The sequence below is a fragment of the Ylistrum balloti genome, unplaced genomic scaffold, assembly GCF_031769215.1.
Source record: "Ylistrum balloti isolate Yb309-2 unplaced genomic scaffold, AGI_CSIRO_Ybal_v1 Utg371000, whole genome shotgun sequence".
NCBI lineage: Eukaryota > Metazoa > Mollusca > Bivalvia > Pectinida > Pectinidae > Ylistrum > Ylistrum balloti.
This window is the reverse complement of record NW_026782558.1, coordinates 530751-558674: the sequence shown is the minus strand read 5'-3', so window position 1 is coordinate 558674 and position 27924 is coordinate 530751. Positions and strand designations below refer to the sequence as shown.

The window sequence follows — 27924 nt, the reverse complement described above, 5'->3', positions numbered from 1 at the left end:
CAGAAACATTTTAGTGAAAGAATACATTGTATTGAAACATTTTATTAGGAATATAAATTTCGTGACATCTGTAACCTCAAAGGAAAATTGCATGCCGGGGTTGGAATAACACCTTATAAAACGTCAGTATATTTGCTGATAAAGAAATTATGGGATAGAAATTCCAATTTTGCTATCATTTCGGGGAAACCTTATTTTCCTCGGGTTAATTATCTAATTGATTAAAATGTGTTTTTTCTATCACTGCAAGATAAAGATGTTAATTTCTCTTGTGTTCATTGACAAGTCTGGACAGCACATGGTGATAAATGGCTGCCTGTTGTAGTTATATATGGCCAGATTCATTATTTCTATGGTACCATGACCGACAGGTGTGTATCGAATGTAACCACGCTCTGTAAATTGATTACAGGCTCACAGGAAGTGACATTTATAGGGAAAAACATATCAATATCGTGTATTTTTTAGGTGACAATTTAGGACACCCTGTGGAGTAACACTAAAGAAATAGATAGTCTTACATTCCAGATAAGTGTGCTTAATGTGAAAACTAGGCATCACAACTATTTTGTCTGGCTGAGCCTTGTTGGAAATAAATTTTTCAATGAAACTGAGTCTATTACACTCCTAGTCATTTTAATACTATTTTCTTTTCGTTTGGTTTCTTTACATACGTTTTTTTTTGGCAGGAATGCTTTTGGGTTTTGGTCCCAGTTTAAGACAAAAGTCATCTGTAATATTTCTAAACTGTTTCTATTCTCAAAAATCCATTTGACAATTTCAATTGAAAGAAGTGCTTAAAATGCTATAAGGTATAAAACATGGAAAAGGAAGTTCAATGTGCTAGCTGTCTTATCCCCACCTTGGAAATTCACAAAGTTTGATTAAAATGTCATCATGGTTTGATGTCATGCCATACTTTACACATGGCATTCCTGTACATAGTCAGTGACCAGTAAGAGGCTATCAGTGTATGGTCTTGTATCAGCAGATTGTTTTGATGAAAATCAGTTTCTCCTAAAGACCTTATCCAGATTTGTTAAAAAGTGACATAATGTCTGCACCATAATCAGATAGGGGAGACATTTACCAGGCAGCTGTTTAAAACTTTAGAATGTAAAGGGGCACATTTCATTACTTTGGTTGTCATAGTGATGTGGAAAGTTAAATCTTATTGGTTGATTCATATGTTTTTACTGTACTCATCTTCAGTAGGTCCATATTCTGATGAAAAAATGAAGGATCTTTTACAAAAACACTATCATAAGCAGTAAGAGTTTATCATAGAACGGCCATGACTTTCGTATGACCTTTAACCTAGAAGAATTTTCTTCAGCAGACATATTGTGTCAATCTGACATCAACAACCTTCGACCCCTCAAGCACAAATTGACATCTTCCATATCAGACATAAATTACCCCGAGAGTCCATTGCAAAAACGATATGGGGAGAGGAAGTTGAATTTAAAAATTTATCCTTGTGTTTGTAAATTTTAGTAGGGTGTAGGAAGAGGCAGGAAGGTGAAAGAAGATGGTTAGATAAGGCAGATTATGAAAGGGTAGGAAAAAAAGGGGGGATGTAATAAGAGGAAAAAGAGGTAGGAAAAAACAAGAAGGAGTTGGAGAGAGGGCGGGAGGGTGGTGGGGGAGAAGGCAGGTGAGTTGCAAAGGAAAGTAGAAGGGGATTATATTCAGGTTAAAATACTTTGTTTCTAAATCTGTCTATGTTATTGTATGAAAAGCCATCTGGTGGCTATGTCTACAGTGGCAGAATGAGGATACAGAGATGCTGCAGTCAGTGTTTATCAGCTGTGTGTTTTATTATATCAGATAACAGTACAAATTTTAGATATGATGAATACACTACCAGCTGCTGTTACTTACTCTATAGAAATTGTAAACCTGTCACTTTTATATCAAAACTCTGGAACATCAGCTTATAGAAAACTTGTCCTCATCAATTATTTATCAGAAATCAACACAATACCCATCAATATGTTCTCTATATTTATCCCAAAGAGCAATTGGATGCTATCATGGACGATGAGAATTCATGGCTGTTTTCTGTTTTTGCCATTGAAGATTCCCTCCACCCCCTCTCGCCCTCCAGTATCATTTAACCACTGCTAATTAATGCACTCCTGTGGCTGGAAGATCTCGACCTCATGGGTACAGTAACTTTTGCTACCTTACTCCACCCTGTCTAACTTTGAAGTTTTGACAGCTACACAAGGAATTGCCACACCAGAGTCAATATCTTTTCCCTGTTTTTTACAAAAATATCTTAAATTTATCTTCTTACTTTGATTAAATAGAGTTGATTATCATCGACACACCTTCTTACACGATATGTAGAATCAGTTTATGCAGAGAATCTAGGTGTGTTGGTTACAGGATATGAAAATTTCCTATAACAAATAGCTACGTTTATATCTATATACTTCCAAATTTTTGCAATTCTTTTGAAAATAAACTAAGGGTGCAACAACCAAGAATTTTTCCCTTATCAAAAAATTTAATATTTTGCCAAGTTTTTCATTGTTTATTATTGTTTGAAGCATTGAACTTTCTTGTTTTGGCATATATTGTCATGATAAATGGCAGCACTGCTTGCTACCTCACTGAACACCATAGGAGAGGCCCATCACACACAAATTACAGCAATAAAGGACACAACTATGTCAGCAGACACCAGTCCATTTCTCAGTGTCTCGTAATGTTACCTCCTACAAACAGATAAATGAAGGAGTGGCAATGTCCCCCCCCCCCACTTAAATCTTCCTTAGATAATTCATTTAAACATGTATACAAAGTAATGTACACAATAATCATTCAGTCTGCTAACACATGAATTTTTAAACGGTTGGTACCAGTTTAAAGCATATAGTCTGCTTTATCCCTTTAGCTTGAGTCAATACACATTATCTTAGTGGCAAACCCTTTTATATATACAGACAGCGCGCCAACTGACCTGACAAATGACCTTCACCTTAAATACTCTTCGACCTTGGAATTTAGCCAGTCTTTGGTTATTTTTTCATACCGTGGTGTTTTCAATACTTTAATTTTATGTCTTAATTATGGTAACTAGCTTACTACTACAGATAAATACCCACTACTCCAGGCTTCAGTTTCAGGGTCACATTTTTAAAAACTTCTTTGATGTCATGGTTTTAGAATGACTGTATCAAGTTTATTTTGGGAAGGTTATGTATTAAGTTATAAAACACCTCTTTCTTCATTGTCTTGTAAGAGTTTTGGACATAATTCAGGTCGTTTAAAAACATTGCACATTTGCCTGTATCAATTTTATTTTACCCCGAAATAAATTTTCAAAACAAGAAATGTTTATATGGTTATAAACTATAGGTTTCTATGTTGGTGATACCTGTTTGTTTATACCTGAAATGAAGTGGAAAGTATCACTGCGAGGATGTTTTTTTCACACGTTTCTTTGAAATGTGACCATGGAGGAAACCTGATGTTAAACAATTCTGTTCAGACTTAAAGCTTTTGAATTATGTATGAATTTTATTATTAGGGTATGAGCGACATTTTGAAAGAAACATCTTAAGTTATGAATGAAACTGCAAAACAGCAGTTTTTGAGAAAACATTACACCCACGAGGTGACAAGGAGCTTCTCAGCACACGCATACCAATTCATGATTTTATTACCTATATCAGGTTCCAGATCGGTGATTAGCTTGTGACATCTACATACATAGCTTTAAGGTAAAGTCAATAAATCTGTATTTTTTTATTAGTCTTAAATTCAGAACCATACCTCTGTTTATGCTAGAGATCTCAATAGGCTGTTTACAGATGTTGTATAATCATCGAAAATATTTTGAAAAGAGATGTTTTGATGGAAAGAAAAAATAAAACAATATTATCATCAAATTAAAGAGGAAAGGCAAGGAATTTCCTGTTGACGAAAAAACTTTTATGAAAATTATGGGTGAAAGTTCAAAATTCCGAAACAAGATCTGAACCATAGAAAGTCTGGAGGTATCTATTATATAGGTACTGTTTGGATAATATGAAGATTTCAAGTGACTGGCAGATTTTAGTATGTGTCAGAAGTTTCAGATAACTTAAGCTAGGTCAAGCAAAGAAAGGTTTGACATGTTTGTGGGTTTACGATGTCCTCTGCCACTGTGACTGCTGAATGCTGACTTTCCTCACAACACCACACCCCTGAATTACCTTTCACCTGGAGATATTTACAGCTCTGCTTCCTCTGCATTTGGATGGTTAAAAGTTGATGTCTTCAATAAATTGAAACATATTACTTCATTTTCCAATATTCAAGGTGATTTATCCTCTCTAGCAACCAAGTAAGGAAAGTACTGATCTTGTCATCATCATTTTTATACTAAGGAAGTCAGATATTTGACAATGGATGATCTTGTATCTAGTGTTTTTATGACATGGTTCAGGATAGAATTATTGATCACTGATTGATTGCTGACAAGTGTATGGTCAAACTTAAATCTATAATTGGGAAAAGAAAAAAAAAATGGATTTCCAAGTGGATTTTACGAGATTTTCTGGTGTCAATGAAATAAGGTGTTACCAAGATATGAATAATATGCGCAATATCATTTCATAGCTTATCTGCTTTCTTCAAACGCATTTCTTAGTCGGAAACTTGATCAGCGTCATTTGTCTTCTTCCTTATATGAAAACTGAAATACACCTTGGTAAAGTTGTCAATATTATGTCTGTAAAGTTACTGAAGCTCATCTGTGACAGATTGGAAGTGGCTTTTTTTAATATGAGTGAATAATGACGTATTGGTGAAGTTTTTAATCCAATCTTATATGACGACAAGCTTATCAATAGGTATCTTGGTTATTAGACGGGAATATCTTATGTGTCGTTGAAAAGATGATTCATAATATTATATAAATTGTTGTCAGTAAATACCAGAACAGCATGGTCTCCTCACACTATGCTTACTGATGTCTGTGTTACACTATAAATGGCACATAGATTCGAAGTTTAACAAGGTTTATATGTAAGCTGTAGCTAATTCAGTGTAAACTTTGTGAAATTGTCACCATGTTTGGTTAAATAGCATTATTCAGAATACAGTGTAATATTCATTAGTGTTTCATGGTGAGTTTTAACTACATTCACACACAGATATTGAATTAAAAATCAGTTTCAATTTTTTTCAAAGTTGAAATTTCAAACACGCTATATTACAATGTTGGATGTTTATAAAAATAGTCAGATGAAAAGAGATGTAACTCTTTTGTGTTAAATCAGACTTGTGTAGCTGATATCTACTCTACTGGCGATAAAAGCATTGATGGGTCAGTGATCGCAGATTTAGATGAAGCAAATTTGTGTTAAGAGTTAACTAGATGTCAAACAGGTTTGGCTTGAATATCATGTTTCCTTTATCACAGATGTGTTTACATCAGAACTAGTTATGTGGAAACAGAACCTGTGTTATACCTGAGCAATATACTTAGGTAGCATCTTGCTCAAATGAAGAAAAATTTAGTGCCTGTAGATTTGGATTGGTTAAATGGAAAGTAAAAAATGCTGATGTTGCTAAATTCTTTTTAATCCCTTTTCATTTCTGAACAATTTTGTATTAAAAGTTAGATTGATGGAATATCCTTCCAAGGTGAGATAATAGCCAATTTATTGGATATGTAATGCTGTTGGCTGTCACTGAGTGTGTGGCTTTATTGATAAGTGACCAGGTATGTCCTGATAAGACTGACCACCCCAGGGGCAGACATGTCCATGTAGCTGTACATCACCGCTAACAAAGCATCAGGGAGCTGTCCTTATTTGATATGTATTATGTGGGGGGAGTTCATTTTTTGGCCTGATTATACCTGAACCGGGAGCAGCTCATATTTGTGTTTTATATGTGAGGGAGCAGTACCTGGGATAGGAAACATTGAAATTACCCATCATACATCAATTTCTTGAAAATACTCAATACAACTATACATTTCTGAGTAAAAAATGTACAGAATTGAGTTTCCAGAATAAATCTATGGGAATAATAATGCCTGTACCCAAACTTCAATGTTTTCTAACAAAAAAAATATAATTCTGCTTTAGCTGTCATAAGTATAAAAACAAACCCATCATTTGAAATTGGGTGGTCAGGTGGTGCAGTGATAACATGCTTACGTTTGACCTAGCCGTCCGGGGTTCGATTCCTGGAATGGATGTGAAAAGGTATGGGGGATGGGGGATGGGGTGGGTTCACCTGCCGGACTACATGGGTTTTCACCGGGTATGGTTTCTTATTTACATTAAATCCACAATTTTTTGTTTTGCAATAACATAAAGAAAATTCTCTAAATGTATTGATGGAGAGACTACTATTAAATGTATTTATGGAGACTATTAAATGTATTGATGGAGAGACTACTATTAAATGTATTGATGGAGAGACTACTATTAAATGTATTGATGGAGAGACTACTATTACATGTATTGATGGAGAGACTACTATTACATGTATTGATGGAGAGACTACTATTAAAACAACTAAAGTTAAGACTATTGTTTATCAGATAAAAATTCATGTCCTGCCGTCAGTTAAATCTGATTTTATGTGTCCCAGCTTGGTACCTATATTCAGGAACATTTCACTCCTGCGTCGATGGTAATCTTACAAGGTAAAATACGTTAGACACTCGTATAATGGGTATTTTTCTTTTAACATGCTGGCTTGCACATGCCAAACTTTTAGGCAAGATCAGCAAGCCTTGAAACTGTCTGTGCATCACAACCTCCAATCTCCGACCTCCGACCTCCTAAATTGATTTCAAATTGACTTCCAACCTGAAATGTAACGACTTCTGATAGCTACATCAGTGCTTCCTGGTCACCTGGTGTGTAAATAAACAACAGTTTTTAAAAACACCCCATTTACTATTTTAACTACTTTGATTATTAGGCCTGATAGAAGAATGTAACAGACACTTCAAGAGAGTAAAGTTGTTCACTTTTACTCTTGAAAACATTGCTGACAAATGACTGTAAATAGATAAACATATTTTGGAGATGGACATGATTCAGTGTTTTTGATTATGGTATGATAAGGGGTTCATTCGGTACAAAAACTTAGATAGTCTTTCAGACCTCTTGTTCTGTCTTTCCAGAGTTCATCCTATCAAACTGGTATCACTCATATGTCATTAGTTATTGTCTTTTCCAATGTTGGTTGTGATTTCACTTAATTCTGTGGGTGCTTGGTTGTGATCTGTACATTCTGGTCAATTTTATGATATTTCATAAATATTGAAATTCAATTCTGATAAATGAATTACTGGAATAATGTAGAAAACATGTTTCGTGTTGATTGTTTGCTGCTATTAACCCTGAAAGCAACATATATATTTACTGATGACCTATATTCATTGGATGGGCTTATTACCGGACAGTGAAATTATTTATTATCGTTTCTTCTGAAACGAAACTGATATAGATACTGATGGCAGGGGCTTATTATCTGTAATGTCAATCACAATATTTGCTTATAGAACTTGTAATACTAATTTTCACATGGATAAGCTACATGAATTGGTCGGCAATCTTGCATAATATGCATATGATAACAGTAATTTTCATTCTGTGTTGTAAATGTTAAAGATGTTCCACGGGTTGTCAAACTATCTGGATATGATTTACTATACAAGTAATTGGGTGTTAGAATATAATCTATTTAATATCAGCACATCTGTTTAGGATTAAATAATGTTTACAGATTTTCCAAGTATTCAGTTTTTTTTCACCTATGAATTATCCCCATTACATATGTCAGACATTACTAGAATGTATTAAGGCCAATGAAGTTTTGTAATTTATTCCAACAGTCAATAATTCTGTCATGTGTATATCATTAGCAATTTTTACTACTTTCAACAGTTATCTACCCTTGTGAAAATGAAATGGAACCAGCTCGTGTAATTATATTGAGTAAAGATATGGAAGAATCCATTTGAATTTATAGGGAGGAAAACGTAAGAAAAGGAATGTTAACATAATTAGGAAACATTTTCACTATTATATTGTTATTTCTTAAAAGATTTTCAGAGAAGTAAATTTTTCCTATGAGCATGTTTTGTTAGCTAGCATCTGAAATGGAGCAGATTTTGATGACAAGAATACAAGACGTATTTGACCTCTGTGTTTCATTTACATTTGACTTAATTCAGGTTAGTCCCATTTCTTATAATGAATTCCATGTGTAATTGACACTTTCTTTCGTATACATTTGTAACTGACATAAACTTATTAGATCTTAAACATTAGTTAGTTAGATGACATCAAAAGTTGACTGGTATTTATGACACTGGTAAGTGACAGTCTGATGGCGACTGTCAGTAATCCTAGTATCAAACCTATCTGTATTTATCAAGTATTCCCCTCAGGGATGGTATGGACGATTGGTTTCTGATGTTATCATGGTCCCGAGGATGTTTTGAATGGATAAATAATAGTCTGGTCTTACAAGGTTTGAGAAGAAATTGATCAAATTTCTGGTAATTTTTGCAATTTTTGTGAATTGCTTGGGGTGTAAATTCTATAGTTCAGGATAAGCATGGTATAGATGCTTTTTCTTCAGTCAGTATGTGATAGTATTTCAGTTTCCTCATTTTTCATTTTCAGCTATATCAGCTTATATAATTTGTCAGCAAGTAAAAGTGAAATGAATGAGAACTTATGTTACTTATGTAAGTTATTTCTAATATTGACATAAGGTGTCCTTATTATTTTTAATGGAATCCAAATTTCTGCACTCACCCACCTTTGAACTATAAATAAACATGGAAATATGAGTGTTACAAGGTTGCTGCAAACAATGTTTAATGTTTAAGTGAAAAAAACACAACCTCCTGTAGTTTTGATTTGTATGATTCATGATTTAAAATGCCACAATGAGTAGAATGCTATTTGATGGTTAGTGCCTAACTAACTGCCACCCACCTGAATTAATGTTTGTGGGGGCGTTGTATAAGCGAAAAAACATCGTAGGAAGATTGTTATAGCATGCATGCTTGCATGTTTCTGCTACGATATAAATGTCAGATACAGTATACAGGTGTGCATAAAACCTTGATTTTAACAGACTGTTTGCAGTTTACTTTATGTATACCTCCCACTATGAGGAGAGTCGAGACATTCAGAAAGCTGCGACTGTAGTGTGTTCTCAAGTAGGGAGATACCTTGGAACAGAAGCGTCTGCCGTGCTTTCATTAGACCAAGCACTCCCTCACAACATACCCATGTGCCACTTTAATCTGTCATTGTAAAAACATGAAACTTTTTTATATAAAAACAAGATTAAACATTTCTTTTTATAAAAATTGATTTCTTGTTTACAGTGTTTTATGAAATAGATCATATCCATGGCGTTTTGAGTTTTTCATGATTTGTGTGATTGTAGAATGATATGTCATTTTTTGCATTACGAGATTATTCGATTATGCCTACTTTGGGAACACAAAAGAACATGAAATATTGTATTTGCAGGTGTCTGCTAACATTCACTGATAGCTGTTATCCTATTCATTTAATCATCCAAGTCTTATCTTGGCTTAATATATCAAGTTCAACTTTCAGTATAATTGAGTTGAAATTGTGCATGAAAATGTGTTTCTACTATCATCATGAAGATGATATTAAATTCGTAAAACAAGATGTGCGTATCAGTGACGAATATACATACGCTCATGCAACTGCAATTTATTGTAGTCACAAGTCAACCCCATAGAGAGTCAAGTTTATCTTTTGGAGTTATACTGCACATCCAATGCATACAACATATGCAATTTAATGCAGGAAAAAAGGCACATGTGGTATACAAGTGCATCATTTGTGGTATTTGGCAACGACAGTGTGTGGTCTGTTGGGTCAATTCAAAGTTGAATTCATGTCTGATGTTCAAACTGTATGAACCCGTGTGGTGTCAGGATGGGTCATTTGGGACATCTAAAAGTAGAAGGACTTGTTTGATTTTGGTGAAGCCCCTACAGATGTAGACTCTGTGAAAGGTCTTTTATACTGTGTTTTTACACTTGTACCCCTTGAACGTATTCCAGATAACTGCAGTTTAACTGGTTTAAGTTTTAGACAACTCAAGAGTTTTGATTTTTGCAGTTAATCTTCTGAAAAACCGACAAATGCTCACAACTTTTGGTTTGACAGTTTACTTGAAGGAATATTCATTTATAAAAGAATATAGGGTGACCTGACCCACACACCAAACCTCCAGGAAACCTCGGTATTTATGGTTACTGGAAGATCAGTATCAGTGTGATACACTATATTTAGACCACACAAATGATTGTAGGTAACAGTTATTGAAAATGATGCGATGTTGACTGTTCAAACCATCAGTATGTATCTTACAGTTGATAACTCATCAAACATTTTCAGGATTCCTAGGATGATTTTTGCTCTCAGTCTCCCCCACCTCCCCAAAAAAGGTTAGAAAGGAAGTTGCATTTGTCATATCCTGTGTGAAGCCTTTCAGAAACTAGAAGGGAACTGTTGATTTTTATGTTGTTAATGCCTGGCTTTGTGTTTTCTGTGGGATTTTGTCGTAAAGATTCATTTCACTTCTACAATTGCCTATAAATAACCTTGTCAGATCTCATTATTCTTGTGAATGAAGTACCTCATTTTTTCACTGCTTTCGCCTGGTATAACCATGAAAGAAAGACCGTTACACTCAGGACTTGGGTTTGAATCCATTGTTGTACCTTGGTATACATACCTTTACAGAATGCAAATTCATTGTACGATTTTGATAGCAATGATGGGTTGTATGATGTAAAATCCTGGCTGTTGTGTATGTGAAATCTGCAGCCAAACTGTACATCCACAATTTACTGTTCAGGAATGCAAATTTTATCCACATGTTATCAGATGCAATCGTGCCATAGTCGGTGCATCTGACATTCCAAATAGATTAAAGAGATAAGTTTTCACACAGAAATATGAAAACCTACATGCAGTATGTATGTAAAGCTTATCATGCCGTGCTTTTCCTGTTTACATCCATAATATGGAAATTACATTGCATGCACAAATTATCGTTACATTATGTGTGGTTGTGTTCTACTTAAACTTGGTTTAAAGATTTAGAACTAGAGTTTGTTAAATCTGTCAAAGTTTTGTCATTTATTTTGCAAGTTAGAATTTAAATAAGGTCATTAGTATTTGTGGTAGTTGTCATTCTAGCTTTTGTCGCAGGTTTCCCAATCAATCTGTCAAAAGTATCTTCTATAGTCAAAATAATGCAAAAAATATCAATTAAAAGAATTTGAAAACTTATTGTTTTATTCTAACATAGAAACCATTATTTGTGTACAAAATGTCAGACACAGATTGTGTTAGACACTATGAACTTTCCCACCAAACCACACTTAAGAACTGCTGAGTGGTTTCCTGTTGGTGGTAGCTGATGAGGCGTTTGCTGTTGTTGTCTGCTAACACTGACCATGCATTGTTTGCGGTCAAACTTCCGATCACTTGACGATGTCTTACCAAACTTGTGGGCAAAACAGTGGTCGCTCTGGTGTAAATTAACCACACGTATTACGAGTGCGGAATAAATGCTTGACAACATTTTGACCCAGACTACTGTGTCTTGTCGATAGTAGTAAACTGGCTATTACAAACATTTCCTTGGCAATATTATCACAAAGCACAAGTTTGTTCAGATTTGACCTTGGAGAGAGCATGTTTTGTTAGAAGATAAACATGTTTTTTTTTGAGAGAAAAATTGCTGAGTTGACAAAAATGTGGAGAATTTTAATGAATGCCATTGAAAAATACGAACAAGGGTTTTGTTGATTCAGTATGTTTGTAAATAATGTTGAGAAGATATTCGTAGTGAATTTGTATGTTAATTGGCGCAAGTTACAGAAATTGGAAATAGGGGAGGTAGAGGGGATAGTAGTATGGACGATGTGATATCTCTCTAAAAAACTAATACTTAAGGTTTATCAATCATTTGATGAAAATCTGATGTCTGATAATTGATTTATCATAACAGTAATGTTAATCACACTCTTACATCAGCATGTATCAACATTCTTTACATACCTAACATTCAGTTATCAGTGTGAAGTATTTATCACCAAGTCATATATTCATTAATTTACATTTTTGTAGCTGACCTAAATACTTTTCTCACAAATATTTATATGATTCTATTTTTTTATTCACTTCCCTTGTAGCATCTTGATTTTGGGATTTTTTTTAAAAGGAAGAATAAAAAATGTAACCTTTATTTCAAAAAAATCAAACATATTTGTGACTTTGATGATGAGAAACATACATGTGACCTTGACATAGCATTTCTTACCTGAGAATATTTCAACTCCTTTAAAACCTTCACTGTAGAGAGTTCCACCTGTTTGTAATTTGTGTTTACCACCAGATGAAATTTTAGAATACTTAAGTGATTATATAGTACACATTCTTGTCTAATATTTTGATATATAGGAATGCCTAAGGTTTTTGTAGTACAAGTTTAACTGCTGAATCCAATATGCACTGTTCTGTGTGTAGGGAAATAGCCTTACACATAGCTTGCTGATTACTTAATCGCTATTTTTCTTATCATTGTCACAGTATTATGGATTACTGTGGGTGAGGAAGTAGATATATGTCTTACGTTATACAACGGTATCCTAAGTATTCATTACAGAACAATGCACAAGTATTTGGTTATATGGTTTTTGCATGAGGATGGGCTTAGTGTGTGCATCATAGAAAATGGCTTAGTCTAGCCAGTATTTCATTTGTTAGTTCTAGCTCTAGTACCTCAAATGGTGCAGAATCGGAACCACATGTGGAGGTGGTTAGTGGTTACTGGTGATGTACTGTGTAAATATTTGACATGAATATAACCTGCCTTGTTGCTAGATTTATGTAGCTACTAACATGTGCAAGACAATATCCAGGGATGGCAGGGGTAGGGATGTCACATGTACAATATTCATTGGGTAATATAACACATGTGTAATATGCAAATATATTATAAATATATTCACAGAGTAACAAGACAGTCTGGTGATGTAAGTAGGAACTGAACATTAAAAATATGGTAGAACTGAAATTTATAATGGGACACTGTTAATGGGAAAATTACAACATATATTAGATGTAATTGTTTTATATGTTGATGTGTGTTATGTTATATGCTGTATAAATATTGGGATTGTCTGGTCGACAATGTATTATCTGTGAAGGGGGCATGGCTAAACTAACCAAAGTCTGCATTTAATCAAGCCTTACCTACTATTGCCTCTCTAATGTGATATTCATCCTGACCGTCTGACCTGCACAACAACAAATGTATGTCGAAAACGGTGATGAGAGATGCTTGAGGATTGTGTTGATGGAACGCAGGTGTGAAATTGTTCAAGTCGGAATCTGAGGAAGCCATTTTGTTTCTGAATAAACAGACAATTTCACATTTGTTTCTGTCTACTCAGATCTGTATGGGAAACACATGTACAATAGTAAAGAGACTGGTTTCAGTGACAGGTTTTCTCCATCATTCCTCCCCCCCTCCCACCCCCACCAACTACTTTGCACCGTCTATTTCATGTTGAAGTGGCCGTTAACTACAGAGGACACACCCAAACTCCCAAAATATGGTGGTTATATAAACAACCTTGGGCAAAAACATTATAATTTTAAAAAGGCTGCAGTTCAAGGTAACTTCAGATAAGATAAGTGGTTTGCTGGTGTAAACTAAACTTGCAGTTATTCAATTACTTGTTATGTGAGTATTTGATCTTATAAGTGTCATGCTAAAGACGACATATTCGGCTTGTCAAAGATTTCTGTGAGCATCACATTTCATTTATATAGCAACATTCCAGTTTCTGAACTTGATATTTATCAGACCCTTTCACCTATGAAGTGAAATTAACTTGATTCGAGTTTCAGGCTAAATCAGGCAGATAGCTGTGTTTGTATGAAAGGTATTTCATAGCCTGCCAGAAGATAGATGATTTCACAATTTTGAAGCATTGCTGTGTGGAGATTAGAAATGTGGAGGTCCTTTTATCAAAATTTTGGAGTTAGCTCTTGGCATTGATCCATAATTCATTCAATGTTACGACTGAGGGTTCACTGTCAGATGTCTTTGTGCCAGTATGGTTCGTTGAAAGTCGGGACAGTAGAGATGCAAAACCTATTTTCGTCATGCATTTCTTCTAAAGTTGGAAAAAGTAATTATTCTCGATGTATATATAATTAGTGTATTTGAGAACATCGAACTTTCCGAATCCTAGTTTTCATGATAAATGAGATTTAAAGGTTTTAGTTGGAAGTAGCTCAAAATGACAGATGTCCCTTTAAAATCGCTGTTTGGTTTTCTTCTGTGCCTTTGGTGTTAGGTTTTTAAATTTGAGTCCTGTACAAACATTTAAGTACTTAAGTTTAAATGCAAATTACAGCATTTCCTGTACAAAAAAAAATATTGAAAAAAAACATGAAGGCTTGGCTAAAGTTTGTATATTTTTATCAATTCAATGTAACATTTGAAAATTCTATTCAGTTGTATAAAGCAGTCAGCTTTCAGTGAAAGATTTGTTGTGAAGATAACATGATTCCTTGTGATGTCACATCAACCTATTGACTGCTGTTTCCAGCCATACTTCCTTCAGATGTATCATATAAACCTGAAATTTCACTTCAAAGATCATTGTCCCTGTATCACATTAGGGCAAACTGAATTATGTTTCTGTTATACATACCTTATTTGGAATTGTTTTGAATTTCCATCAGAGAAATTGTGCTTGTTCAAATAAGATGGGCTTCTGTCAAATTGATAACTCTACAAAAGATGTTTTAAAACTTGGTTTGCTGATGTATACAGACAACTGCAGGGGTTTATGGGAAAAGTTTGGTCTTAAAGTGGGGCCAAAACTTGGTAGTCATTATCCACATTTAGGAAGGTTTGACAGTGTAAGTGGTTGATCCAGGATTTGTGGACAAAACAAAAGAACTGCATCCCTCCCACTGTCTGAATCCTCCACTATGGTAATTTTGTCTCGTATAATAAAAAATTAGAAAAAAAAAACAGATTTAGATGACGCATTTCTCTACAGGGATTTAAACAGAAAAATACTTGGTTTGGCCTTAGTTAAGTATCTTTAAAACATGAGAAAGTGTGTTTCTTTTTGTAACAACAAAAATGAAACGAGTTTTACATGAAGTACAGGAAGAAGGTAAACATAGGAGAGCAAGGACGCTTTGAGTCTAAACATTAAATTCATAATTTTCTTACATGTTTGTTAATGATAAAGAGATTTATGATTGAAGATGAAGTGGAAATAATCTTCTGCGAATAACTTCACTTTAGTGTAGTTACCTGTGTGTATACTTAAATGGTTGATTCCGACTCAAAGCGGTCATATTCTTGTGATCCATATACCATTATCAGTAACATAAGTACGAAACAATTGGTCCTAATTATGACTCACGTTTTTTCTAGGCTGAGTGTATCAGAAGACAAGCTAATCGTGAAATTGCTGTAAAAAGCTTCTATTTAGTGCCAAATTTCTGTCAGTTTGAGGAAGCAGAATGTTTTTGTTTCAGCAAATTTGTTTGTTTTTTGTATTGTTAACAGCCATTAGTTCATACACTAATGAAAATGTTTAAGTTCTGGTTGGATGATTAGTAGGGTTTTTTTTACAAATTTTATGGGGTGGGCTTATTGTAGGACAGTGAAAAAAGAAAGCTGTAGATGGAATTTCTGTATACATTTAAGGAAATAGTTTTGACAGAAATTATTATAGTATTATTAGATGGTAGTCATCGGGTTCAACTGAATTAATATGATGATGATGATAACTACGAAGACACGTGCTTGTTGTTATGGTACTAAATATTGTAAATATATTACGAGAGCTAGTCATAGTAGAAGAAACATAGAAAAATGACCAAATTTGGTAACAATGTGTCGTGTGTTATGGTAGTGATAATTGTTTTGAGGTGCAAGGGCTACTTGTGACTGACATCATAAGGAGTATCCTGAAATGATACTGTGTTTTTAAAACTTAATCATCGAGATCTATTCCACCCCCTCAACTCTTGAGGAACACCTGTTAATTTGCTTGTAAGAGTGGGCGGTCCATATCTCTCTAAGGTAAAATGATAGGTAAGATTCGACTATAACTGTGATTCATACTGTTTGTTACAAGTAAACAGATTTTCTTCAGTGTTTTGATCAAGTTTATTTAGTAAATACAGATATTTCATCGAGAATTTAGACATGAAAAGCAACAGTTTATGATATTCCACACACATTACTATGATACACATACATTTTGCTGTTTAAAAAACTTTTTTAAAACGAATGTAAGTTTTTTTAGACATCAGTTATAAAAGTGATCTGTCTGTGTGGGTTCATGCATGACCACTACATAATAAACAACTATTTATTATACTAATGTAACTTGAGTGATTTTACGGTATTAAAAGTACGCTTATTTAACAAATGTAGGAATTCGGTGACAAAACCGCCTTCTGTTTTCTGAATGAGTCACCATAGTTAATACTATAGAAAGTTATGTACCAGACGTATATAATTTACCTACCTAATAATTCACCTGTGTATTGATAAGGTACATGAAAGTGACTGGAAGAGAGATGCTAATTACACAATGATTGTAACAGGTGGGAGAGACAATGACCTTGAGAGTACAGTAGAGGAAGCCATGGTGTCGTCTGCTCACTGTCTGTATGTAGTATGTAAATCTGGATCAAGCGTTCCTGGTGATATTTGATACACCATTATCCTTGATATTCTAAAATCTTCAGACTGTCAGACAAACTCGGATTGGGTTTCACCCTAGAGTACATTGCTGTGACACAAAAGGCATTGTTTGAAATTACACCTGACCTACGTAATGTACATTATCATCTACTTGATGTCCGACTTGACCATGTCCAGTCACAGGTGTTCACATAAAGCTCGCTTTGAGGTGTTTTGATACACCAGAGAAACTGTTTATCTTTAGAGATGAGACCTATGTCAACACAACCAACAGACACTATGAACACTTTTGTTGGTTAACGTATTCAAATGACTAACCCTACAGTCAGGAGGGACAATTCCCTCTGTCTAGGACCACCTCTTCTACTACATACCTGTCTATAGGGACCATCCTTTCTGCTGGTGCCATGTCTAGAGTTACTATCACCTCCTCTGCTGGTATTATAAACCTGTCTAGAGGGACCATTCGTTCTGCTCATACTACATACCTGTCTAGAGGGACCATCCCTTTTACTCGTACTACATACCTGTCTAGAGGGACCATTCGTTCTGCTCATACTACATACCTGTCTAGAGGGACCATCCCTTTTACTCGTACTACATACCTGTTTAGAGGGACCATCCCTTTTGCTCATACTACATACCTGTCTAGAGAGACCATTCCTTTTACTCGTACTACATACTTGTCTAGAGGAACCATCCCTTCTGCTCGTACTACATACCTGTCTAGAGATACCTGCACCTCCTCTGCTGGTACTATATACCTGTATAGACAGCTCCACTCTTAAGTGTAATTATAAGTATAAATAGCTAAAGAGAAACTTTAATGTGTATTCATGTAGTGTACTATGAATTTGTATTTTAATATTGTCACATCAGGATCATGACCAGACAACGATATCTAGATGTATATAGGTATATGTTTATGCTGGCAAAAATTTAGCTGACGGTGCTGAGAGGCAGCCTGTGGATTACAATACACTGATGTTGTGTATAACTTGTGTACTGCTTACACATACAGCAAGGATCATACTCAACACTAACCACATACCTGTGTGAATCCATATTTTCTCGTTAAGAAATTATGCACCTATTTGTTCTTACATGCCTGTCGGTCCGTCTTTGGCATTACGTCATGAACTACCTGTTCAATTTTCATGCTAAAATTTTTATTTGCCTAAAGAAAGTATTTTTCACTTGTAAGGCATTAGGTACCATTTGACTCATACCTCTGATATGTAGGAATCTACTTGCTTTGTAGGTTAGATGTACAGTCAGTGGAATGAGGTTGAGTGGGTGAGTGGGTGGGGTTACCTAACTATTAATACCCAAATATGGAAGCTTTTCTAGTTGGTAGATATACCTGATAAAGTTGTTGAATGTTGATAATTAATGTTCTGGAGTTATAATCAACATTCAGACTCATTTTCAGAGTAAATGTTGTTAAAGATAATTATTTTACATTGAATATCAACTGTTTCAAATACATATACCGTAGTGGCAATTTTCTCTTGGGAATTGTTGAGAATTGTAAAATTGAAATACATTATCATCAGATATATTTTCAAGAAAAGCAGACTTGGGATGACAGTCCATGTTTGAATGATTTATACCAGTCAAAGTATCTATAATTATGAATTTAATAAATATAAAACTGAATTGGGAATTTTTCTGATTATCATGTACTTGGGAAGTGTGAAGGTGATATGAATTTCTTTATCTACTCAATGTATTTTTTTTCTGTTTGATGTTAATTGATGTGTCTAAACAGTAGTTTTGTTTGTTTGTTACAGACAGTACAGATATTGTGGACCATAAGCTGAAATTGATCCTCGGTTTGATATGGACCCTCATTCTCCACTACTCTATTTCAATGCCCATGTGGGAGGGCGAGGAACCAGGACCATCAGAGGGCGGACCCACACCCAAACAGAGGCTTCTCAACTGGGTACAGGGCAAGGTACCCGATCTGCCAATTCGGAACTTCACCACCGACTGGAACGATGGAAAGGCCATCGGAGCTTTGGTTGATGCTGTTGGACCCGGTATGTAACTTTAAAATTTTGTCTGAATATATTGTATATCATGAACTTGATGAAAAATTACGATTTAATATTTTGATGCTGGTACAATGTTTGTCCACTCGATGATAAAATTGACTTTTGTTCCAGTCTGCCAAGCTCTAAAAATGTGTACCAATTATTGTAGGTTAAGAGATCTTGCAGTGTCAGCAAATAATGAATCCTGTCTGGCCCTTTGTAACAATACATGATATTACATATAGATAGAATTTAGAGTCTGTGGTTATACAGAAAAGGATATTTTTGGGGTAATCACTACATCATTTTACTTATAATAATGGTGAGGATGTTTTGCAGAAAACGATAACTAATTGAGATTTTAATTAAAAAAAAAATATTGATATTCTCAGTAAGATAAGTTGAGGAGATATTTTACAAATAAGAACACAGAATTTGAGTACATGGATTTTAGAGCTGGAGAAGAGTATATATAAAGTTATACATATATCCCCTCTCCTGGCTTGTGGTCTATCTTTTCCATCTTTTGGCGCGACTGTTAATTGTTGTTTCATACCAGCAGGATCTAGCCATTACTTCACCTGAGCAGAAACAGTCTTATGTTGTTGAGCAACTCTTAATGTTTAACACGCCACAAAACCTGGGTCTATCAATCAATTTGACTGCACACCATTTTGGTTGGTTAGTTTTTTGAGGATAAAATTTTAGTTTATGTGCAATTTACAATGTGCACAGGTTTGTGGGTTGATAAGGTGGATGACTACAAAAAACCAAAAACCAAAAAAAGCAATGTTTTAAAAGAAGATAAAAGATGTTGAACAAAATCTATGTTTGTAGAAAGGATAATTTTTATGCTCCAACATAAAGATATCTGATAAAGTTGCCAGAGTCGTCTCCCTTTACAAAATAAAAAAGAAGGGAAAAAAATCAGCTGTAGTTATCTCCCCTAGGCCATGTTTTGGTTTTTTGTTTCACTGGGAAATTTTGTTGCTCTGCATTCAAAAAAAGCAAATACACAGACTATGAAAAAAAAGAAGTTTTTTCAATTTCTTAAATGGCACCAAATTACTATCATCTTAATTCCATTGTTTGCCCAGCAAGGTTAACAAATATTTCTTGATGTTGCTAGGTCTCTGCCCTGACTGGGACAACTGGGATCCCAAGAAGAAGAAGGATAATGCAAAAGAAGCTATGGATGCAGCCGAAAAATGGTTGGGTGTCCCTCAGGTTAGTAAAAATAAAATCATAGTGTGTCCCTCAGGTTAGTAAAAATAACTCATAGTGTACAAATGTAGGTAAAACCTACAGAAAAAAAGGTTTGATCTTGGAACTTAATTGATAATTTTAATTACTGCTTTTTCATGAAAAAAAGGTGTTTTTTTGTTTTTTTTCTAAACTGTTCAAACTGTTTTGGAAAAGTAAGATCAGAAAAGAATTTTTAGATGTCATTTTCCTGTTTCAGTTAATATTGAATAATTCCGAGTAATTCCGAGTTTTTTTTAAAACTTACCTGAATGTGTTACCATCTGAATAAGAATATTTCATTTACCAACATCCAATGATTATAGGAATAAAAGAAAATGTTTTCCTTCTGAAAAGAAGTCAGAGTGATTATTGTAAAACAAGATTAGAGTGAACAGTCCTTATCAGATTCCAGAAATCTGTACATATACCTGTCTGCTGTGTTCAGGGTGTTGATTTCACTTAATACCTTAGTTCAATGATTGTTTTACTGATCAATGAACAGATTAGACATTTTTTTTGTGTCATTCACCAACTCTAGAAAAACTGAAAGGATAACAAACAAGTAATATAAATAAGTGTGCCAAACTTGATCTCTATTCAAATAAACTTCAAGTTGTCCACTGAATGGCTTCTGGCCTGGATTTAAAAATGTATGGTTAACTTACCAAAAATATTTTATCTTTCTCTCAAACTAAATAAAAAGTTCGCTGTGTGTTTTGCTGTATGATGGCCCTAACGACCTTTTATGTGTTTATGGGACGTTAAGAATGTAATAATAATAATAAATAAAAAGTTCATGGGTCATTAACATAATTGATATGATAATGACATTTTCTATCAGTGAAAAAAAAGTACAGGAAAGACAAACCTTGACATTTTGTTTTAAGTATACTAGGCTTTCAATGACAGTAGTTTTGTTACGTTTGGGTAATGAAGCACCTACAATACAAACCTGTATTTGTATAGAATTTTTCGTTGATGTTAAGATTGGCCTACTGGAGTTGTATCAGTGTTAAATCTCTCCAAAAGTTTCTGTCTCTGCCTTCTTTGCAGCTGTCACGACGATTCAGAGTTTTATAGTAATGATTCAAATGTGTATAAATGTAATTAGTTTTCCTCGGAAATTTATAAATTTGTGACAAAATAGAGATTTTAAAATGGCAGGTGTGAATGATCACATGGATTGTGTGAGTATTAATCAAATCGTGCATTTCATTTTAGGGAAAGTGTGCAGATAGTTTTTTTGGAACAAGTGTGCCGCTAAATTACGAAATTACATGTTTTATGAAATTTGTTGTTTACAGCTGCTTGAGCCGAAAGATATGATCAACCCCAAGGTTGATGAGCTGTCAATGATGACATATCTGTCCCAGTTCCCCAAAGCCCAGCTCAAGCCTGGTGCACCTCTGCGTCCCAGACTCAACCCAAACAGGGTTCGCGCCTACGGCCCAGGTCTCGAGGCCACTGGTAACCAGGTCGGTGCCCCAGCACGTTTCACCGTAGAAACTTTCAGTGCTGGCAAAGGAACATTGGAGGTTACCCTCATTAACCCTAAGGGTCAGAAGGAGACCGTAAGTCACAGTGTATTTTTTGTGTCATGTAGAAAGTATTATTCAAAAATTGTTTGTTGGTATCCTTTTCAGGATTCTTATTTGTAAATGATTGATTTTCTGCAAAAAGAAATATTTCATATTTGAAAAAGAATGTTTATTATCATTACTGGAATAAAATTTTTATATTGATAATTTTTGTATTTTGATTGTAAAGTTTTATAAATGCTCTTTGTTTTCAACAGTGTGAGTGTGTCTTCAACAATGACAGGAACCTGACCTACTCATGTGTATATACTCCAAAGATGGAGGGAGAGTACAGGGTAAGTTGTCTCCCTTCCATTTATAAATACTCTTTGGACAACTGATAATGCCACCTAGAAGAAGAAAAAGCAAGTTTGTTTATTCTAGAAACAACCTATCATAAAAGATTTTTCATGACATAGCCATAATGCATTTTGAAAACATGTACATTTGAGATAAGAATTTTTTGTCTCCGTTATCAAAAATAAAAAAAGACTTGGGAAATAATAAAAAAATTATAGAATAAGACCAGCATGATCCAGCCAAAGTACCATAGATAAAATATCATTGTGTAGATATTTAGGTGTATCAGTATCCTTGACCTTTGTTGAGACACTGTTAGGTTCACAGTGATGACTGGAGAACATAATAAATCTTGTCCTGTTGACCACCCAGTTTTATAGTACTGAATGTATACAAGTGTTATTAGTGATTGCTGGACAAGTTTATCTATTCTTAAATTTATTGATGGACAATTGAGGAAATAACATGCCAGAGGACAGGGAGAATTTGTATAATTTTAAGGTGGACAGTTAGAGTATAAAAAGTCCTTTGGAATTCTTTCTGTTTAAATATTCTTTTTTTGTGTTAACATTTTTGAGTGTTTTTTAGTTTTCGTCATAATTGAAATGATTGATGATGTGTAAGCATGGTAGGAATGGTCGTAAGAACTTGTTCTCGTGTGGACATACAGCTTTGTGTTAATTTGATGATTGACCTGTAAAATATATTTCTCCAATAGGTAATCATCAAGTTCGGAGATAAGGAGATCCCAAAGAGTCCATTCTGTGTGAAGGTAGAGGGCGCTGCTGGCGATGCTTCCAAGGTAACAGCTTCTGGACCTGGAATCCAGAAAACCGGAGTTGTTGCTGGAAAGAGGACACATTTCGAAGTTTTCACCAAGAGTAAGTGTCCAGTTATGTGTAGTGTAGGACTGAATGTGTTATGATGAGTTGCTATTTATAGAATGCTAGTGCAGGTTTGTGAGTATAGTATTGAGTGTCAGCGTCTCAGAATTTTGTGATTTCATAAAGACAAATTTTAGAAAACTCAATAGCTAACCTTGTGGCTTTCTTAGTCATAATACGATTAGACTCTGCTGTATTAGGTAGATCTATTTATAGATTAATCGTTGATGCAATAATACTGAACTATTTATAGATCAAAATTTGATGATGCAATGATTTTGATATATTGTTGGATGAATTGGATAACGTATGTTTGATCTATTTATAGATTAATTAATGTTGCTATACTGATATTGATGTATTTATAGAATGAGGCAATACCTTTGATCTATTTATAGACAATATTTATAGAATGAGGCAGTACCTTTGATCTATTTATAGATAATATTTATAGTAAAGATTCAAACAATAGACTTGATTACTTGTAGGTTGCTGAATTTTAAATGCACCTTTTTAGGTATTGTTTAGTTAGGCATTGATATGATAAGATACTAACTGTATTCCTCTAGATATTTGAGGGACAGCTTGCTAGAGTTTGTTGTTTGTTGTGAAGTGTGTTTACTATTAAAAGTTGCGATATTATTAATATTGAAGATTTACGATGACATTTCTGTTTCATTTTACATTTTTTTCGTTCTGTTATTCTTCCTTCATCCTAAAATGTTCTATCCACTTAAATATTATGTTCTGTTTACATGTCCCCGCTTTGTAAAAGTCCTTATAGTTTTCTATAAATCTTGAACAATTTACACGAAAAAAAAAACAGAACAGAGAATACTTGCGACACGAATAGTGAAAGCATTTACATCTCGTTAATATGGAAAACATTGTAAGCATTATCATATAGTCGTATTAAGATAAGACAAGACCTTATGTTAGTCATATTTAGATAAGACAAGACCTTATGTTAGTCATATTTAGATAAGACAAGACCTTATGTTAGTCATATTTAGATAAGACAAGACCTTATGTTAGTCATATTTAGATAAGACAAGACCTTATGTTAGTGGTATTAAGATAAGACAAGACCTTATGTTAGTCATATTTGGATAAGACAAGACCTTATGTTAGGCATATTTAGATAAGACAAGACCTTATGTGTTATTGCTGATTCTAGGACTGATATATTGGAAAGCCTAACGTTTATTGAAATAAAAGAATTTCCAAGTTCCAGAATTGACGAAACAGAACTTTTTTTCCTCCTGTCTTTCCTCGTAGACCCAGACTTTCGTATCTTATGTTTAGTTTTGTCAGATTAATGGTGATTGGCTTAATTTAGTACGTAGTATGATTTAGCTCTCAGCACACCTTTGCTTTTTTCCTCACTTTCAATGAACAGATGCAGGGGGCTCCAAATTGGTAGGAAAAGGTAAGTGAACTTGTGCACTTGGAGCACCTGTGACCATTCACAGCAGTTTGTATCCGTTTCCTTTCCTCCATGTGTAATACTGGGTACTGGGGCTTGCTCTTTCATCATATGTGTAAATATGTATAATATTCATATGTATTTCATTGAAATTTTCTTTGTAGTGCATCTAATATCATATATGGTCACTGAGATTTCTATATATAAGTTTTTTTTTGATCTCGAGAAATTTAAGAGTTTCATAATCTTTTATTCCTAGATTGCTCAGAAATATTTGTCAGACTTTAAAACAAGATAAGGTTAATGGTGAAGAAAATATATATATATATATTCATATATATTAGCTTAAATAAAAAAAATGGTTGGGTGGAAATTAGGAGTAACTTTGTAGGCACAAAGAAGTCTCAGTGAGCTGTTCCATCCATCAGTGTTGTAATCTGTCATCACTCATCAAAGCCTCCTGATCAGGGGTTAGAATTTACATTTGAAATTAGATAAATGAATAAATAAATAAATAAATGAATGAATAAATAAAAAAAAGATGCATGAATTCACCATGATGACAGGAGGCTTTGAATGCATTTTATGTTTTTGTTTTGCTTTTCACATTTCAGTCATTGTTTTCACGGTAACATCATGTCATAAGTTTTGTGATTGTCCTGTATGAAGTCAGATTGTCCGCTCAAATGTCCATTTATTGTCCAAACCACTTGTCATGTTCAGTAGCCTTTTCTTCCCACAATTATCACCTTATTGGTTGTTATTTTAAAAAAGAAGTTATCTCCCCTTGAATAACCTCATGAAGCTGAGATGCCACCTTAAGTACCATATGATTTTATGGTAAACAGATGCCAAACATTTCCATACCACTATAAAAAATATCCTCCTCTGCATCTTTGGTTATGTTATTTGCCATGTGGTTGTGTTTTTATAAACATTCCCCATTTCCATAATCCTAACAGTTAGAAAATCGTTGATTGCTGTCTTCATGCAGCCTGTAGTTATCTGTAGAGACTTCAAAATGCTTCAAAGTATAGATTCAAATCAGTGTTATGTCACCTTTCACAAAGCTCTGACGTATTCTGGTAATAAATTATCTTATCAAATTTCTCAGATGATATGTTGGATCACTGTTAATTTTTGCTCGATTCATCGTTCAATTTTCATTTCATTTCATATTTTCTTTTTGTTTCTTTTTTTTTTATCATACACGCATTTAGTTATTATTTTTTTCATTTCATAATTGGATTAATCATTCTTTCTTTCAGACTGTATATATATTTATATATTGAATTAAATAAAATTAAAAGAAAAAAATTGAAAAAATTTGAAAAAAATCAAATTAAGATTGCTATTTGTTCCATCAAAACATTTAAAAATAGAAATGAAAGAAAATTTAACAATAAATTTGAAGTTTGCTAAATATCAAGACATGACAGGCGTATTTATGTTGTGTAAAATGTTGTAAGTACATATGTATGTAAATTGCTGTCTTGGTGTTTGGGTACTAATATTGTGTTTACATAAGCTAATCTGTGTTTTTATTGTAGACATTTTCTTTCTTCAAGAATATTGATATATTGATTTTAACTGGGAACAAATGGTGATATATATGTTAACATGTGCTTTGATTTTGATAACAAATTTTAATTAACAGTACTACAGAAAGCATATAATTGTTTATTTTTGATCCAACAAAAAATTCTGTTTTAAAATTAATTAAAGATATTGACAGTTAAAACGAAATACCTGGATTCGTAACCGTGTAAAATTAAGCTGAAGATGAAATTTGAATCATTGATGAGAAATAGTCACAATATAAAAACTGTGGCCTACTTCAACTTGTTATGCCTTGGAGTTGAGAACATGAAATCTTTTGTTATAATTTCCTTAAAAATATTGGAGCTTTTCACAGATTATTATCAAATATTTAAATATATTTTGGTTTGTAATCCATGTTAATTGATGATTTTGGTGTATCTGATATGATAATATAGTCAAAGTATAGTGACTAAATCTGTATGAAAGAAGTTGAAATGAGTAAACATATATTCATTTACAATTTATTAACCTTAAAACAGCTCAACTGAAGTGGTCTTGACCTACTTTTTGATGACCTTATTGCTGATGACCTAGTTTTTCTGTGTTACAGATGCTGGCAAAGGCAACGTTGATGTAGTCATCTTGGACAGCCACGGTCGCAAGGACACTGTCCGAGCCAGTATTACAGCTGTTGCTGGAAAGGAAGCTACCTACATGGTGGAATATGTGCCTTTAGAGCCTGGACAGCACTCTGTCAACATCTACTTTGCTGGACACCAGATTCCAAACAGTCCATATGGCGTTGGTGTTGCCCCAGGTATGAGCAAGGGAAAGGGCTTTCAAAGGGAGACAATCAAGGACCCTAAGCCATTTGTCAAAGTGAGAAGTAAAGAAAAAAAAAGAAAATAAAAATCACAAGAACAGATATCTCATGTTAAGATATCATTTAGAATTACAGTGGATATTGAGAATTCATCAATGGATTTTATTACAATTTATTATAATTATTATGATATTATGTATTTATCATAATTATAATTTTATATCGTTTTATGGTTTATGGTTCTTCATTTTCTCCCGAAAACTATAGTTGTATTATTGTACCTGTAGGGTATATCTTTTTCATCTCCAAACACATGTTTCTTTTTTTATCAATGTTTTTTTTTCCAGGCTTGTTGTTATTTACCTCAATATCAAATATCCTGATTATTCCATGTGAAGGAGTTTTATCCTTTCTATCCAGCTTGCGGGAAGGGAGATAACCCTTAGTGTGATCCTTCCTTGTCATACAAAAAATGATGTCTTATTTGCAGAGAGAATTATGAAACAAGGTTCCAGTCAGAAACAGTTACATCAAGACCTTGTGTTTCATTTTTTTTCTCTGGAGAATTAGTCCTGACTTAAATGATTGTCAAGCTTTATGAAAAATTAGAAATCAAAGTAATTGATAGACTCATTAATTAAGAGAAAATTATGTTAAAGTACAACATATAAGTTGTTACTGATGTAATTGATGTTAACAAGAACACAGCACCAATAAGGTTAATCAACATTTCAATGCTAAAAATCATCCAAAGTTTTTCATTCTGTCAGATTTATCATTTGATATGGAGAGGAATGAATTAGTACCAGTATCCTGGAGACTTCAGTTTCAGTGTCTGTGCCTCTGAATCAGTTATTATTTCTCTGTCCCTGTTGCATGTTCATGGTTTTAGAATCAATCATTATTTGTGTTTGAAATACCAATCCACAGCTGGCAGCAAGGCCGCTCCTGGTGCGGCACCTCTTGGTAAATATGATTTACCCTGTGTTGTTCTAGTTCATTTCTAGTTCAATCCTGTTCGTTGTTGCGGAGAATTTGTCCAGGATTTTCCTGGTTCTCCAATGTTGCTCTGTTCAATATTATCTCTCACTGTTATTAATTCATTAACACATTTTAAAATGAAAATTATGAAAAGAATCTCTTTAAATATTACAAATTGTTTTTGTTCTTGAATCAGTTTGGAATTATTTTAAACAGGATATTAGGTCATAAATATATATCTTTTTTAAGTAAAAGTTTAATTTTGAATATTGTGATTGTTCAAAACTTGTTAAAGTTCAGAATGTGTTCACTAATT

The 27924-nt window shown here is 33.8% G+C and overlaps 1 protein-coding gene across 3 annotated transcripts in view; it reads left to right on the top strand.

Annotated features, from left to right (window-relative positions):
* LOC132559974 (filamin-B-like) overlaps positions 1–27924 on the top strand; it is a 113038-nt gene that overhangs the window by 20280 nt on the left and 64834 nt on the right. For all 3 annotated transcript variants that reach the window (XM_060224619.1, XM_060224620.1, XM_060224618.1), the window contains exons 3-9: positions 18585–18836; positions 19960–20057; positions 21380–21646; positions 21871–21948; positions 22671–22833; positions 24236–24265; positions 26415–26621. In XM_060224619.1, coding sequence (XP_060080602.1) covers positions 18585–18836; positions 19960–20057; positions 21380–21646; positions 21871–21948; positions 22671–22833; positions 24236–24265; positions 26415–26621 — 1095 coding nt within the window. The remainder of the gene's footprint in view (positions 1–18584; positions 18837–19959; positions 20058–21379; positions 21647–21870; positions 21949–22670; positions 22834–24235; positions 24266–26414; positions 26622–27924) is intronic.